The following is a 17,155-nucleotide window of genomic DNA, read 5'->3' on the forward strand; positions in this document are numbered from 1 at the left end:
TAAAAAAACAAGACAATTGAATAAAACTGAATTTTGTTGGGATAAACAAAGGATAGAAAGAATCAGGAAAGAAAAAACACAGGATAGAAAACCAGGATTAATTAAAGATGAAGCATGAATACTGATAAATAATTGATAGAAGAGAAGAACAGAGTGGGAGAAAGTTGGCAGGGGCTCCCAAGATATGATATGGAAAATGGTGGAAAGGAGAGAGATACAAACAGATGGACAGAGAAACAGGCCCACTGAGGAATCTAGCGCGTGGTTTACTGCTGGATTTATAGGTGACCTGTGCAGACGCCTGGGGAGAAGGAGGCCAGCCTGCGGACAGAAGTGCAGAGGTGGGAGAAAGAGCAAGAAGAAAAAAAACAACATTATTTTAATAGATTCATAAGATCAACTTGTTAATGTCAAAGCATCAATGTAAAAGCCCCATCGAATTTGCTTGACTCTCATTTTCGCCTTGAGGATTCTATAAAAATGGGATTTTATGGAAAATTTGTACATATTCATGTCTAAAATTTCATAAAATTATCAATGTAAGCACCAGCAGCCATATCACCCTGTAGCATTAACGTCCGAGTGTTTCCGCGTGTTTGTACACGCCGTCAAATGTCCGTGCGAAATGAAGCAAAATGTAGATCTACATCTTTGGGAGCGATCTTTTTTTTTCCTAGGATGGTAAGGGAACAGTCATAAATGCCATTAACCCCAGTGACGGGTAGGTTTAAGGGCGGGGTTGAGGTAAGTCATACATTTATATACTGTATACAGTAATAACGTTAAGTCAACGGTGTTCATAAACACGCTGAAAAGCGATTATGCGTGTTGATAGCATGCCAAAAATGGAAATACGAATTGGCGTGTCATACACACGCTACTTCATGAAATCAGTCTGAAAAATCCCAGGATGTCCTTTAAAAAAGTGAAGGGATGTAACCCCGGCAGCCATGCCAAATTTGCCCATCATGGCCTCCTAATCATCGCCATATACTGATTGGTCTCCTCTCCACCAGTAAGCTGGTGTGTGGTGCAATATGGCCACCGTCGCATCATCCAGGTGGATGCAGCACATTGGTTGAAGAGATTCCCTCCTTCTATCTATGTAAAACGCTTCGAGTACCCAGAAAAGCACTATATCAACGTAACAAATTATTATTATTAATTTAATGCCAATTTCACCTGATGTTTTTCTTTCAGTGCAGATGGGTGATCAAATTATATTGACTAGAAAATCTTCTAAAATCAATTAAGGTTTGCTACCAAACTAGACTGCTGGGAAGTCAGAGTTAAAGTCACCTTGGGCCGGCTGGCTGGGCGGCCCATGTCCTTCTCCCTGTAGACCAGAGTAGATGTTGTCGGAGGAGAGAGATCCTTTGAGAGAGCAGGGCTGTTGGGTCTGAACCGGCTCAGACACAGAACAAGGCAGAGTCCCGGTCCCAGAGTAAGCCTTGCCATCTGACAAGTTGGAAGCTCTAGCAGGAGAACCATTCAAGCTCAGGGCAGCTTCAGCTGGAAGAGAAAATGACGTGTTATAATCCTCTTGGGTAGAATCCAAATGTTAAAGTACTTTATAAATGTCTTCATTATGTATGGAGATATTTGAACACTCCAACTAACCTGATTTTGTCAAATCATTAGGTTTGCTGGAGTCGCTAGTTTTAGAGGCAACATTTCTCAGCTGTTGTACTAGAGGACTGAGCAGTTTGCCAGCTTTTAGTTTGTGCCTGCTGGTCTTGCGCTTGCGTCCAGCAGGGGGTGCTGTGGGCGGGATGTAAAGACCTGGAGGGGGTGGTTTCCCTAATCTCATATAAAGAAGCTCCACCTCTTCTCTGTGATTGGCCTCCAATTCGGTTATCTCTTTCATGTGCCTGTACAAAGATGAAGCAAGCAATGGTGAGTCATTTTTATTTCATAAATACACACAGACTCTTGATAAACTCACTTTTCTCTTAGTCTTTGAAGCTCCTTCTTTATATCAGAATCCTCCATCTCGGAGTCATTGTCACTGCTGACATAGGATCCATACACCCCTCCCTTTCTGCTTGGCGAATCAGAGCTTTGCACACTGCTGCTGCGGCCCGAGCGCTTTAGAAAAGCCACCGCCCTTTTCATGAGGTCACTTCCTCTCCTTTCAGACCTGCCATGGCGGGACGGGGTTGTAGGTGCCATTTTGGCGGGGCTGCTTTCTGCCCCGGAGTCAGAAGACATGAAGCGGTTGTGGACGGTGACATCCGCTGAGACTGAGGTCTGTGCCCTTGGCAGAGAGCCTCGTTTGGTCAGGGGAGGTGGGGCGTCCAGATAAAAGTCAGGTGGGGCAGAATATCTGCTGCTGAGCTTTCTGCGCGTGACCTCATCTTCTGTGCTGACAACTGAGAACCTGCCGACAGTGGTGGCAGAAACAGCCGGCTCTTCGTACACGGCACATTCTCCTAAAAAGCCACCAGGGTGCGCTGGAGATGCTGTGCTGCTCAGGCTGCGCTGCTTTCGACCTTGACCTGACAGGATGTCAGTGGAGCTAGGCATCATCTAATCCAGAGTAATCAAACAAAATAGAAAGATAAAATACTGACAATATATTTCATATGTACAACCTTTATCTCCTCATAAACATTCAATATTTGGGGGGAAAATGGACTAACTCGATGTGGGCACCTAGATTATTAAACTGGAAATCTTTAAACCTATATTTTTCTGCACAAATCAGCTGTACATAATGTACCTTATATCGACTTCTAGATCCAGAGCAAGAGGCAGAGTGTGGCATCACGTGTCTCCTTGACACAGTAACTGTGGATAAAGATGGCTTTATTCAAGGAGTTCTTATTGTTTGTAAATTATATATTTTTCTTGAACGTTTCTCTTAAAGGGATACTCTACTTTTTTTGGAAATAGGCTCATTTTACAACTCCCCCAGAGTTTTACTATTGAGTTTTACCATTTTTGAATCCATTCAGCCGATCTCCGGGTCTGGCGGTACCACTTTTAGCATAGCTTAGTATACATCACTGAAGTGCAAAAAAGTGTTTCAATATTTTTCCTATTAAAAACTTGACTCTTCTGTAGTTACATCATGCACTAAGACCGACGGAAAATGTAAAGTTTCGATTTTCTAGGCTGATATGGCTAAGAACTATACTCTCATTCCTGCGTAGTACGACAGTAAAGATTATTACGCAGAAATAAGAGTATAGTTCCTAGCCATATCAGCCTAGAAAATCGCAACTTTACATTTTCCGTTGATCTTAGTGCACAATGTAACAGAAGACCAAAGTTTTAAATAGGAAAAATATCACAAAACTTTGGTCATTTTTTTTTTTTTTTGAGAAATGCTAATGGTCTTGTCCACTTCAATGATGTATGCTAATGCTAAAAGTGGTACCACCAGAACCGGAGACCGACTGAATGGATTCAATAGGTAAAACTCAACAGTTTAACTCTGATGGAGTTGTAAAATGAGCCTATTTCAAAAAAAAAAAAAAAAATACGATAAAAAATATCATCTAACCTCCAACGGCAGAGTCACTGAGAGCACTTAAACTGTCCACACGCTCTGGAATCTGTGGCTAAGAGGCAAAAAGCAAATGTTTTTAGGTCCATCAAACACAATCCTAACTTCTAAATACCCTCAAACTAAAAAAAAGGTAAGACAATTATTAAAAATTAGGGGATAGCTATTGGTAATAGCCATAGGTAAGATCATAGACAAATGTAAAAACTGACCCATGCCCCATACCTAATAACCAGATTGTATTTAAAAATCCTGGTACTTTCTATAAATAAATAAAAAACTTAAAATGGCAGATGGAGCTTAAAACTTACCAACTGCTCTCCTGCCCTGAATCGTCCCTCTCCCATAAGACTAGGTGTGCTGGTTCCTGACCCTCCCAGCGCACACTCTGGTCCTGGTGGGGATTGGATATACTCTGTGCCAGATCCTGGAGTTTCAGCAGCACTTCCCGATGGGTACATGGGAGCGTACTCTTGATACAGTAAATTCCTCAGTTTCTCATCCAGTGTCTTGATAGTGCTGTCTACAAACCCTCCTCTGCCACGTCCCTCTCCATCTGATTCACTGGGAACAAAGTGATGCTGGGAAGGAGCAGGGCTTTGGGGCAGGGAAGGTGCCTTAGTTCCACTCACAGTGGATACAGGCTGCTGCAACACCACAGGCTGCTGGGCACGTTCCACTCGACTAGATGTAATGGTGTGGAGTTGTTCGCGAGCAGACGTAGTGTCTTGTGATTGTGCTGGCATCACAGAGAATGGTCTCTGAGCCCCACTGCTCACTTCTAGGGACAGCGGCATGACCAGCGGGCAGCAGGGCACGTCCTCCACCATGGAGACGGCACATGCGATTTCAGCCATCTGCTGAGCAGTGTGCATAGGGGAGACAGAGCCTAATCTCTGGGTCTCATCCACAAAAACAGAGCTTTGAGGATCCATGCATGGCTGGGATTGCTGCACATTGACCGGGGCGGAGCCCAAATTTGGCATTTCCTCTGAATGGGAAGCAGAACGAGCTGGCATTACAGCGGCTTGCGGAGCAGGGGGGGCTTGGGGAAGAGCAGCCAGAGCAAAAGGATCAGTAGTGGTCAGAGAGAGGGGACTCCAAACCCCATAGGGATCACTTCCTCCTGATGGAGGTGCTGTCGCACAGGCTTCTGAATCTGTGGAAGGTAACAAAACATATCCTAAATTTTACTCTTTTTGATTAGAGTAGGGCTGTGACGACATAATAATGATTCTCACCAATCACAATATTGCAGAGACTTTTTTAAAACCTATTATTTTTGAATTTCTGAACGCATTATTTCACAGCTTGATTAGAAAGTTTAGAAAGTTGATTAGAGTTTTGAAGCAAACCACATAACAGAGAATGAATCTGATTTCACAGTTTCACACTCTCTCATTAAACAAGCTGGGTCTCTCTTGCTCAAGCCCAGTCTGATTATGATATTGTGATGCATCAAGATCATTGAAGCAATGAATCTTGACCGTGAGGTATTTTGCAATAATCAGCCCTATAAATGGCAGTCCATTCCTATTTCTAATAGTTCCTTGTATCTGTATCAGTTACACTAAGTTGTGTCTTAGCCAGACATTACCCATGGATGCTGAAGCAGATCCTGTGCTGGGTTCAGGAGGATGGGCTGAAGAACTCTCAGGCTGAGCAGTGGCTGTCCCATCAGTTATTGTTGTTGTGGATGGAGATTGTGTAGATGGACCTCCATCTGAAGATGCATCCCGACTGGCACCAGGAGCCTCTTCCACAGGGCAGATGATGAACCACCTCTTACCCGTGTGCAGAACTGAGCAAAGGAAAAGGACACAGATACATTCATAATTTAGCAAACATTTGGCGAGCATGAATTTTGATGAACTGACAAATCAAATTTTCCTTGAGCTTTTAACATCTAAGAGGTCATCATATTATAAGAATATCCTGTAAGTTTCAGATCTGAAAACGTCCTTGTTAGTCCAATAAAAGCTTTTATTGACACCAGGCTCAGCAAACGACTCGTTTTTACAAAGTGAGGAACTATGACGTCAAAGAGGATAAAACACCACCCCCGCAGAAGAAGATCAACGCCTACTTCAACACGGCCGGTTTAGCCCCGCCCACCGATTTGCGCATTACACGCATAGCTAAATAACATAGATTCCTACCTCGTGATGACAAACCGGATCGAGCTACCGAGCAATACAAAATATTGTGCAGTGCCTGTTTGTGGAAGAAGACAGTCGCTGCATAAGTGAGTGAGTTGAAACTCATTATAATATGCAAAACTGTTCTCCACTCACAGCAGTGGGCGTTTACTTCCAAGTCTTCAATGCGAGACGCCCATAAGCTACGCTAAAACTAGGGTAGAAAATTGCCTATTACTTATTCATTTTGATGTTTTTTTAATGGAAAAACCAAGTGAATGTCATAAGCTGACCTCAGACAACATTATAAAACAATTTAAAAAGGATGTTATTGACCCCTTTAAATGTGCCAATTATAGGAGGAAGAAAGTTTACCATTTTGCTGATACACTGGCTGGGGAGCCCCAGGTTGCTGTCCATTTATTCCCTGGAAAATAATAGAAGGAGACTGTGAGTATAATTCAATTTAGTGATATACAGTATGTGAATTAAATTCTATATTTAAGATGCTAAACGTTTTTAAATGACAGTATTACCTCTCCCCCTTTATCTCCAGGGGTTTGTCCTTGCAAGTGATTTTTCCCAAAATCTGATATCTTCTCTCCATCCATGTCCTCGCTCAGAATATCTTCTGCCTTGTCGACAATGTCTTTAAGTTGATCTATAAAAATCTCCTTTTCTATTGGTAGAATAAAGCCATTTTCCACCTGGTACACAAATAAAAGAAACACGTAATTAAATAAAACAGCGTTACGAACAAGACAATCTGATGTTAGACTACAAATCTAAGCTAAATTTGAAATCTTAAGCACTACAATTTCCACGCAGATCATTAATCTCACCATGTAAGTGGCTATTTCTTCAGGTGCATCTCCGTCTAGGTCAAATTTAAAAGTCACCATTTTATGATTGTGTGTCTCCAGCTGGCATTCCACCATCTTGTCACCTGTATTACTAACCTGAAAGTATAAGGAAGGACATTTTAGAAGGCAATCACACACAAAAACAATTACATTTTAAAAAGAAGACATGTTTAATCCTTACGTTTAGCATGCTTAGCTTCGGCTTGTTAATTTTTTCCTGGCGCGAGCGCGTTCGAGCAGATTTGCGGTGGTGCTTTCTGGGTTTGCCATCACCCTTTCCTCCACCAGTGGATCCTTCAAAGCTGTCACTCATTTCTTTACCAGATGCATCTTGGTTTAGGCTAGACAAATAAAACAGAATAGCCTGAAGTTTAAAAAGGAGACACACACACTACTGCTACTGTTTTGATGTAATGTATCTGCCACTATAGAGGGAATGCATTGACGTCACTTTCCCGCGGAACGTGGCAAAAGATCTGCTGCGTGACTGGATTTAATAGGGGAAACTGTGAAAATGTGACTAAAACGAACAATTTTATCAATTTAAACTAAATAATGGACTCAATAGTGTTCCTTACAACTTACTAAAGATCCAGTGATCCATATTGACGTGCAGCCAGGAATCGTGTTGCCTGACATTTATGTTTGCCTGATTTCGACACCGGGGGAATAAAAGCAATATAGACCTAAACATAAAGCAAATTTCCCTGTGAACACTTTATATAAATACAAAATACTGTAGGTAGGTCTAAATCCGGGTGATCACTTTTATCAGTGTTATATATAGACTTTATATAATAGTGTTATATAAAACTTTATAGGTTTTTTTTTGGTCCGTGTTTATTAAAAAAAATTCAATAATGCAGAATATGCAATGATAAATATTTAATTGATGAGTTGTTAATATACATATATGTGTGTGTATGGTTTTACACCTAAATTCAGCATATTGACACAAAATGATAACTCCAAATCCACCTTTCGCTGACTGGAGTCCAGTCTGTAAAAATATACCTCCGATTTTTTGTCAAATCTAGTTGTACAGTCAATCGCAAAGCTCTTTCCCACTTTATATGTGTTGTGTTTGTTTTTCGCGGCATTCAAGCTGAAAACAAATACAGCCGCTCAGTCTTTTAGCCGGCCGACGGTGACGTCACACTTACACCTTCTATAATCAGTCCAGATATACACATTGCAAATGACATAATTAAAGAATTACATAATTGCTGACTTCATTCAGGTATGCAATTCTCATTGTTTTCAGAGAAAAACAACTTATTCCTACCTGTCGCATACAAAACTATGGAGTGGAATAGATACAGGGGCCTGTAAGGAAACAGAATTATTGAAATGGTCTATGTGGGACTTTGTTTGATGAATACATTTAATAGTCAGGTAAAGGATTTTGTTTATGCTTAATGTTACCTCAGTGTTAGGTTGAAATGGGGTGGGCTCTAGCGCAGGAGGAGCTGGCATTGAAGCCGTGTCTGCTGTTTGCTGAGTTGTATTGGGCATGTCAGCACTCTCAGGAACAGCATATCCTGTGTGTATGCCAAAAGGCGGCAGAGGAGGCTCCACGGTCTCAGGTAGGGTTTGGACAGTGGTAAACTTTGTCTCTGACTGCCTGTCCTGTTGAGACTGGATCTGCGACAGAATGATGTGAGATCATGGGGTCAGGATCTGCAATTCCTCATGGCGGGGGGTACTCCAGTTGAAAACATTTTAAGCCTCAATTATTTGTAAGGCTCACTGAATAGCATTAATTATCCAGAAATGACAAGGTAACCAATTCTGATTAATGTACTGCCATTCTGCTGTCCCTCCCAAAGTAATTACTCAGCAATTATGTGATCAAAGTAAATATTTTGATTTGCATTCCCAAAACATAAATCAATCCTTGCTCAAAGCAGGAAAGAAACCACATCATTTACCTCTGTAAAAGGTTCAGAAATAGATGGGTCTTGCTGAGGGAGGGGAAGGGAGGGTTGTGTTGGCTGGGGTAGAGCTTGCAAAATGGCACCTTCTGGTGGTGGAACTGAGTAGTACATCTGCTGCAGATGTTGCTCAGGAGGAAGCATGTGTGGGGACAGAGCCATAGCCAGGAGAGGTATAGGGCTAGGAACATTCAGAGGAGTGGAGACAGGTGTGCCTGCACCTAGCATGCAGGATACAGATAGTGTGGGAGGAGGAGCACTGATAGGGCTTAATGTGTAGTAGGGAGAGGAGACGGGATGAGCATTTGTGGGATAGGAAGAAGAGAAAGAGACTGAGGAGAAAGGTATTGGCTCTGTCCCTGCAGATGTGCCCCCTTCTGGCAAAAGAGGATATGTCGAAGGAAACTAAAGAATAAAGAGCAAGATAAAAACGTAAACAGCCAGAGGTAAACTATAAAAGCTACATATTTGCATGTAGAATTAAGAAAATACCTTGACTTTGTTTAACCATCTAGAGTCAAACAGATTTCACCCTTGCTAAAGAATATACTAAAAAGTAAAGGTTTTGCACACATGGGCTTGGTTTAAGGTTTCATTAACTGACCTGTGTGGCGATTTGTAGAGGCTGGAGAAGGGGTGTCTGAACATTTAGCTGTGGTTGTGGAGGAAGGGTAGCGGTGCTGAGCATTGAAGGTCCTGACTGTAATAGATGCTGTGGAATGAACTGAGCATCTGAAGATGGCAGCACTAGGGGCTGAAGAGACGACAAAGAGAGAAAAAATAAATAAAGAATGATGCTAAATGCTAAACAGTTGAACGCCTAAATGAATTCAGCAATCATGTAATTATTTCATTCCAATGGGTTTACCTCACCTGATTATAGTGTCAGATACAACACAATGCGTTAAAAACGTTGATTGTCTCCTAGCATAACACGTAAAATTAATTTCGAGGAACACTTACTCAACAGTTCCCAAGAATAACGATAAGATGATGGCAAATTTACTAAATTGGTGGTAAAAACTGAATTTATTCATTGTTTAGCAACCCCAGGGATTTAGTTTACCAACTAAAACAGTGGTAAAACTGAAATTATTAATTGCTTTGTAGACTTTTAAAAATCGGATACATGTATGGCGTGACTGAAACCAAAATCCTGTGACTGTGAGGATGTTTATACAGATTGTGTCTACCTGAGGCTGGAAAGCTTCAGGATGGAAATAAAGGTGAAACTGAGAGAAATACAAAGACAAGGAAGAACAAAATTCTAAATTAATCTAGTAAACTATCACTTTGCTAGCACACAGGCATGCATCCATCCTCATTTAAGGAAAGACGAACCAATTGCGGCCTTACCTCCTGTGCTACGAGGGCGGAGGCGTGAATGCTCTGTGGACGAGCATGTGGTACAGGAGTAGCTGGAGCAGAGACGGTCTTAGAAACCAATTGAGTGGAAGGCTGAAAAACACACGCACAAAAACAAATATTAATATAGGAACATTTGCAATTAAGGATTTAAAGGAGCCGTATGCAAGATTGTGGCCAAAACTGGTACTGCAATCACTTTCAAATTAGTGTAGAGGGTTGTATCCCCAAACAACTCCCCTTGACTCGAGGTTGCCAGATATGCTTCCAATGGTCCTACACAGTGAGGTTTTTTTTTTTCTGTTAATCTTCAAATGGACTTCATTTCCTGTTTACACTTCTGGGATTCGGGGTCTATACGACCCCAACAATTGATTGAGTAATTGTACAAAAATATATACATTTTTAATCATACAAATAATAAATCATTTTTTTTGTTTACTTCTCATCTATTCATTAATGTTGTGTTTTTGGAGATATAAAGTACTTTTGTATCCATATATCACCCAGTTCCTCAACTACACCATTAGCTTTAGCAATCTGCTAAATGACTAAATGTAAAGGAAATGCACATGATTTCTAAATGTCTAGTGACATATCAGGGAAAATATATGATTGATTGAAATAAATGTCTTGCATACAGCTCCTTTAAAAGACAAAGGCAGTTCTTCAAGATATTAGCAGGACAGTAACTCCAGTATACAGTTTGATGTGACAGGTAAATTAGCAGCTACTGACAGGGAACAAAAGGGGAAATGTGTGACATCAACTCTACACACATGGGAGTGACAGGGATAATTTGCGGTAATGCAGTAGCAGTCATTTATAGTACAGTCAGCTTGCTGTGGCATATTCTAGCAGTCTTTCAAGATCTGTGCCCTTCAAAAGGAGATAATAGTTCCTTGAAGATGGTCTCATTTCTTATTCTTTTGGAAATAGCAGTGATTCGAGAAAACTGATTCAGTTTATTTTCAGAAACAAAGTACGAAGTATACAATTTACATACAGGTGTGCATAAAACTACGAGGGATTGGCATTTATGAGAGCAGACAGCAGATTGTGAAGAAGCATGGGAAGCATTCTCTTGTTTCTAGATTTCTCTGCCGGGATCATAGCTACCACATTTTATTTTTAACCTACCACAAGACCTGGTCCAACTTCACTGTCCTGCACAGAAAAATCCCCTTGTTCCAGATGTGATAGGGGTACACACAAAGAGCTTACGCTTTGGAATTGAGGTACATGAAACTTGTTAACACAAGCATCCCTGTGGCCATCTCCAGGAGGAGTCCTGTCAGTCAACACAGGGGAACTGGTACGCCGATTGACGATATGATGTAGACAGCGATCGAGGTGAGACAAATCTGAGCTGTCTCCCAAACTATGAGAATGTGGCCTGATCAAGGAGATAGGTGAAACTGGAGATGATGACTTGAGTGGGGAAATTAGAGGTATAGACATGTGAACTGGTGAGGGTATAGATATATAGACAGGGGGGAAGGCAGTGCTATGGTTTAGTGGTGACCTGTTAGGCACATGAGTTGTCACAGGAGAGGCTGGGGTGACTTGAACTGGGATTGAACTTGATTTGTTCTCAAGAACAGAAACTTGCTTTACTTGTGTCGACATATATGGAGACTGTGGGGTCATATAAATTGGTGAGCTGGAGTCTGAATGAGCCAATGATGGTTTTATTGAGGAAACATGTGCCATTTTTTGGTGGATATGGGAGGAAGAGGGTGAAGAGGCATGACCGAGAGACCCTCGACCCCCTGACCTTACAGCCAGCAACAGTGCCCTACAAGCCTGGCAGTTATGTGGGTGGACATCAGAGTTCCTCCGACTGTGGGATTGTGGATTCATTTTTCCCTGCTGTGAACTATATTCATAGGTGTCTTTAGAAACATTATTTGGTGCCTGGTCATAATTTGTGACGGATGAAGGCATAGTAAAGTCACTTTTATTTATTTCATCACTAGAACTTGCTTCAGGTTTGGGACAGCTATAAGTCTGATGATGCAGCTGCTCTAACAAATCCTGTAGGTCAGTTCTCCTCTGTAATGTGTCAACGAATGAAGTGCTGCAACGCCTGGTCCCCGCCAAGTTATCAGAGAATAGCAAAGATCTTTGGAAGTCACCAGGGATACTGCCATGTCGCTGCTCATTCAGTCACAGTTTGAGAAAAAGACACATTTTTTTTAAATTCAGACAGTCATAATAAAAAACATAGTGCTAAGGGAAGAAATGAATGGGAATTAAGATGGTGGCTTTCCTACAAAGTAAGGCTAGAGGCAAATTTAAGTATAAACTTACAGGTGATGGCTGGTAAGAGCTCTGACGCAGGTGTACCGAAGACTGCTGAAACGCCCCTTGATGTAGCTGGTGAGCTGACTGCTGATATTGTTGGTGCAGCTGAATGGTGGGTTGTGGCACCAAACCATGGGCCTGTGCTTGTGTAACCTGGTGCAGGGGACCACTAGGCTGTTGTTGGGCTCCCTGGGTTTGCTGAGGACTAGGTTGTTGCTGAGCCCCGTGGAGTAACTGGCCTACGGTTTGTTGTGGGACACCTTGATGCATTTGTAGAGAAGGTTGTTGTTGAGTCCCCAGAGAAGGCTGTTGGGTACACTGTGGCAATTGAGCCAGAAGCTGTCCTGGAGGGCTTAAGACCATTTGGCCAGTGGAAATGGACTCCGAAAGGGACTGCTGAGAAGGGCTGTCTTGGTTGCCTGAATGGCCTGTTAACATTGTTGAGCCTGAACTGCTGTCTGCAAACAACACATACAAGTGCATACACAAGTTATTGAAGCAAGTAAAATGTTGGCATGTCTACGTTATGTAAGTTTTACAAGAGAAATGAATAACTAAATAACTAACATAATATTATTCGTACTTGGCACGTGACATCACAAGTAACTGGGTGGCGTTCTCCAGCAACAAAACCCAGTAAACTAGTCAAGGATCTTGCCAGGACGTAGCCATTTTTTACACAAAAGTTGGTGTTTCGAGGTGTAAATGACACGCCAGATAGTTGTTGTGCGATTAGTTGCACTAACCAGATGTGATAAGTCTGTGTATACGGTAGGTGGCAGTAATACTCCTAAGCGGTGAGCAGCCGGTAAAAAGAAGTTGTCGAAGGAGAACGTCCTCGTCTCAGTTCTCGCGCATGCGCCCATAAGGAAGTAATGGAATAGTCGAATAAAGTCGTTATTTATGTTTTTTTCGCACAAAAGGTAGTCTCGTCGCTTGATAAACTTATAATTGAGCCGCTGTAGGCACATGGAATATTTAAACCTTTTCTTTAATGACTTTATGGGCCGTCAAGAGCCAGTCCCTTAGGCAGGCTATGGAAGAGTGATCCAGAAATATCTTTATTTGTGTTCCGAAGATGAACGAAGGTCTTACGGGGTTGGAACAGCATGGGGGTGAGTAATTAATGACTTAATTTTCATTTTTGGGTGAACTAACCCTTTAAGTTAACCTGTAGTTTTGTCAATCAACGCCATCAGCTGGTTCGGTGGGTCAGCTGTGTATGTTATGAGGCTTACTGTACGTTCACATCGCCGCGGCAAGAGGGGCAAAATTCATTGAAAAATTAATGACTTCTGGGCACTTTGACGCTATTGCCGATGGTGGTGTAAACGCAGCTGTCGTATTAGCAAAAGCGTGTGATAGGTTGTTTGGGGGTTTGTGATATCTATGGTTTTCAATGAGAACAGTAGAGATAGATTATTTACGGAGCAATTATTACTGCTCGATTATCTAAAATAAACCTTGTCTGCTTTACACAATTTAAAGGGTTAGTTCACCCAAAAATGAAAATTCTGTCAGTATTTACTCACCCTCATGTTGTTCCAACCCCGTAAGACCTTTGTTCATCTTCATCTAAAGTCGTTATTTTTGTTGTTTTTGCGCACAAAAAGTGATCTCGTCGTTTGATAAACTTAAGATTGAGCCCCTGTAGTCACTTGCACTATTTTAACGATGTCCTTTAATGACTTTTCGAGGCCAGCAAGAGCCAGTCCCTCAAGGACTAGTATGCAGGAGCGATCTTAATATCTTAAATATCTTAATTTGTGTTCCGAAGATGAACGAACGTCTTACGGGGTTGGAACAACATGAGGGTGATTAAATACTGACAGAATTTTCATTTTTGGGTGAACTAACGTTTTAACTACCTTCACCTTGGAGTTAATCCTAGTGCACAGTTATGCAGCTAGCTCGCTAACAGAATTGATAGCTACTAGAAAGACCTGGAACTACCAGGAAATACCCGTTTGTTGCCCGCCAGGCATCCATGGCAGTCACGTGACTGCAAAGTATGAATATGATCAAGTGAAATACTGTACATTACATTTTATTGGTAATGTGAATATTGCTAATAGACCCATTTACAGTCATTGGGAACACATGCCTACTGTAGTTCAACATCTCATCTAGTTTCTCACGTGTAGCTGTAGTAGCACTAGTTGGGGCACTGCAGACCAGGCTGACTGCTTCAGTCTGTAGTTCCTCAGTTTCGGATGGAAGACCTGGCGGAGGTGGCCCTGTGGAGGGCACCTGAAGGAGATTCTGTGCCTCAGTCTTGGTCATGCTCTCTTCTGTTTTTCCATTACGGACAATCCGCTGCCGTCTCCACTTTATTAGAGACACACGGTCACGGATAGACTTACCCACAATCTTCACATCAACCTCTAAAAAGAAGCCAGACTCCACCTGCCAGAAAAGATCGTGAATATGTATTCCAAACCACAAGTATGTGATGCATGTGTTTAAAAGTTTTGCATTTCTAAAAATCCGTTTACCATTTCCTGGGCAACTGTTTCCGGGACTTCTGTCTCCAGGTCAAAGGTGAACTCGATTGCACCGCTGTCTTTATACTTTCCTTTAAGCTTTTTCTGGTCTTCAACCCAAAGCCTCAGAGCAATGGAAGACTTCTTGCCGTCATCCTCTTCAGCCAGCTCTACTCTCACACCTGTGTCCTCCGCAAAGAATGCATGGTTTAGTAAGTCCTTTATGGAGTACCTTTAAGGAGAGAAAGATGTGATTTGGTTTGAAACGAGCTAAAACACAAGTCTGACATCTGAAGGACTATCAACAATTCTGCGATGTTGCTGTAGTAAATGGTATGAGCCATTTAACCGATTGATGATCCATGCAGGCAATTTACAATCAAACACATTTAACAACCAGGGGAGAATTGATGTTGTTAGCAGGGTTCAAATTACTGTAAAATGTATCAGTTAAATAAAGTCACAGCTATCCAAGAAAAGGTTGTCTGATTATACAACAAGTGCCACATCTGAAAGGAGCAGAGGCTTTGCCATAAAGAACCATAATCTTCATGGTTATGTGACAAGAGACTGTTCAGCGGATGGGCTCACCTTTCCTCCCAGCGATGGCAGATACACTCTCCAATGATTTCTTTTATTTCAGGCACGGCCACCTTAATGAAACTGGCTGGCTTCACACCCTGTGCAGAAGATTAATAAGGAACCCAATACACACACACACAAACACATTGTTGTTTGATAAAAAAATCTTAGAGAGTGAAAGGAAACAATTTCCTTTATAGCTGACTGCAATTACAGAATTATTATCTACATAAATTGTAGGTAAGAATCAGTTGTACGTACATTATGCCATTGAACTGAATGTGAAAATGTATCAATGTATTTATGATATTTATATTCCATTATTCCAGTCAGTGAGAAGCAGTTTGCTCAAACTTACACTAGTGACTTTGCGATAGATTTGTGCTGCATTTTGGCACTCTGAGTATGGATACTCAGATGTGGCCATTTCTAGCATACACATCCCAAAGGCATACACATCTACGGCTTCATCATAGTGCTCCTCGTACATCTCAGGGGCCATAAACTCTGGAGTGCCTAAAAGAGGACGAAAAAAAATCATTTAATTTCAAATTATAGGCTACATAAGCTACAATCTACATCATCTAAACTTGCTGTTTAAATGTTGTATTGTGTATAGCCTAATCTGTTCAATCTCATCATTACCTATTACACTTTTGGCAAAAGAAGCTCTCTTTAGTGTGGCCAGGCCAAGATCTCCGATCTTGACTGAGCCTGTAGGACCAGTGATGAAGATATTGTCACACTTCAGGTCTCGATGTATAATGGGAGGGGTCCTCGTATGGAGGAAGTGAAGACCTTTTAGGATCTGTCTGCACCAGCTTCGTAAGACTTTTGGTTTCATCACCTTGAATCGCTTCAGATACCTACATATGAACAAAAACCGGGTTAGAGATCATTGTGTGTCTGTCTCTTCATCAAATACTATTGGGCAAGTTGCCATCAGGGCAGATCTACTGTACATTACTTGGTGTCCCATAGCAAGCAACTCAAATCTTAACTAAGAAGTCAATGCTTTACTATAATGTATACCAAGTATGTGATAACATCAGCTGTTGCATGTGACTCACGTTTTTAGTGTTCCAGATGTCATCAGTTCGGTGACTAAAACAATGCACTTCTTCCCCTTAACAGGAGATTCCCAAAAGTCATAGAAGCGCACAATGTTTGGATGCTGAAGACCTTTTAGCATCTCTGCCTCCTCTTTAAACCTCTGACGTTCCACTTTGGACAGCTTACGATCCTGGATAGGCACGGTGTTTAAGGTATCAGGCATATGGCAGGAGAAAAGTAAGAGAGACAGATGAACAGGTGGGAAGAGAAATGGATCCATAAACAAACATATTTAGAAACAATTATCCTCCTTTCAGTGAAAAAAGAGATCTACGTGGAATAACTCTTGACCAGTGACCAGTGAAAGACGTGTGTTATGAAGACATTTAAGTCGATCTTTATTGATTTAAAGCGCACATTCCCTGTAATGGCTTTCTAAGGATAGACTATATCTGTTGTATTGTGTTTTTGAATTTGTGTGGTCATTGGGGTGGGGACAATGTCTCTAAACATGATATGACTAAGAACGTCAAGAAGAAGATCTGAGTCAGGAAAGTGATAAGAAAACAACTACACTACAGTTTGATGCAACATAAAAGGATGAGTAATTAACTTACTGTAGTCCTTTGATACAAGGGAGATAATATAATTAAAGGAGTAGTTCACTTTTTAAAAAAAAACTTTTGCTTATAATTTACTTAGACCTCCATGTCATCCAAGATGTCCATGTTATTCTTTCTTCAGTCGAAAAGAAATTAAGGTTTTTGATGAAAACATTCCAGGATTTTTCTCCATATAATGGACTTCAATGGAAACCAAACGGTTCAAGGTCCAAAGGACAGTTTCAGTGCAAACTGTTCAAAGAGCTTTAAACGATTCCAGACATTGAATAAGGGTCTTATCAAGCGAAATGATCGCT

At 41.4% G+C, this 17,155-nt stretch overlaps 1 protein-coding gene across 5 annotated transcripts in view; it reads right to left on the bottom strand.

Annotated features, from left to right (window-relative positions):
* wnk2 (WNK lysine deficient protein kinase 2) overlaps positions 1 to 17,155 on the bottom strand; it is a 35,789-nt gene that overhangs the window by 3,947 nt on the left and 14,687 nt on the right. For 2 of the 5 annotated variants that reach the window (XM_089125096.1, XM_089125097.1), the window contains 25 exons: positions 16,254 to 16,426; positions 15,829 to 16,049; positions 15,542 to 15,699; positions 15,193 to 15,281; positions 14,614 to 14,833; positions 14,257 to 14,524; positions 12,125 to 12,576; positions 9,803 to 9,904; positions 9,640 to 9,678; positions 9,051 to 9,200; positions 8,444 to 8,851; positions 7,938 to 8,156; positions 7,798 to 7,838; positions 6,694 to 6,853; positions 6,492 to 6,608; positions 6,186 to 6,356; positions 6,025 to 6,076; positions 5,109 to 5,312; positions 3,823 to 4,670; positions 3,509 to 3,566; positions 2,723 to 2,790; positions 1,946 to 2,529; positions 1,621 to 1,871; positions 1,300 to 1,512; positions 223 to 321 (listed from right to left, as the gene is read on the bottom strand). In XM_089125096.1, coding sequence (XP_088981222.1) covers positions 223 to 321; positions 1,300 to 1,512; positions 1,621 to 1,871; positions 1,946 to 2,529; positions 2,723 to 2,790; positions 3,509 to 3,566; positions 3,823 to 4,670; positions 5,109 to 5,312; positions 6,025 to 6,076; positions 6,186 to 6,356; positions 6,492 to 6,608; positions 6,694 to 6,853; positions 7,798 to 7,838; positions 7,938 to 8,156; positions 8,444 to 8,851; positions 9,051 to 9,200; positions 9,640 to 9,678; positions 9,803 to 9,904; positions 12,125 to 12,576; positions 14,257 to 14,524; positions 14,614 to 14,833; positions 15,193 to 15,281; positions 15,542 to 15,699; positions 15,829 to 16,049; positions 16,254 to 16,426 — 5,365 coding nt within the window. The remainder of the gene's footprint in view (positions 1 to 222; positions 322 to 1,299; positions 1,513 to 1,620; positions 1,872 to 1,945; positions 2,530 to 2,722; positions 2,791 to 3,508; positions 3,567 to 3,822; positions 4,671 to 5,108; positions 5,313 to 6,024; positions 6,077 to 6,185; positions 6,357 to 6,491; positions 6,609 to 6,693; positions 6,854 to 7,797; positions 7,839 to 7,937; positions 8,157 to 8,443; positions 8,852 to 9,050; positions 9,201 to 9,639; positions 9,679 to 9,802; positions 9,905 to 12,124; positions 12,577 to 14,256; positions 14,525 to 14,613; positions 14,834 to 15,192; positions 15,282 to 15,541; positions 15,700 to 15,828; positions 16,050 to 16,253; positions 16,427 to 17,155) is intronic. The other 3 variants (XM_089125098.1, XM_089125099.1, XM_089125100.1) reach the window with 3 other exon arrangements.

Source organism: Pimephales promelas, chromosome 21 (assembly GCF_988280905.1).
Source record: "Pimephales promelas chromosome 21, fPimPro1.hap1.1, whole genome shotgun sequence".
Taxonomy (NCBI): Eukaryota; Metazoa; Chordata; class Actinopteri; order Cypriniformes; family Leuciscidae; genus Pimephales; species Pimephales promelas.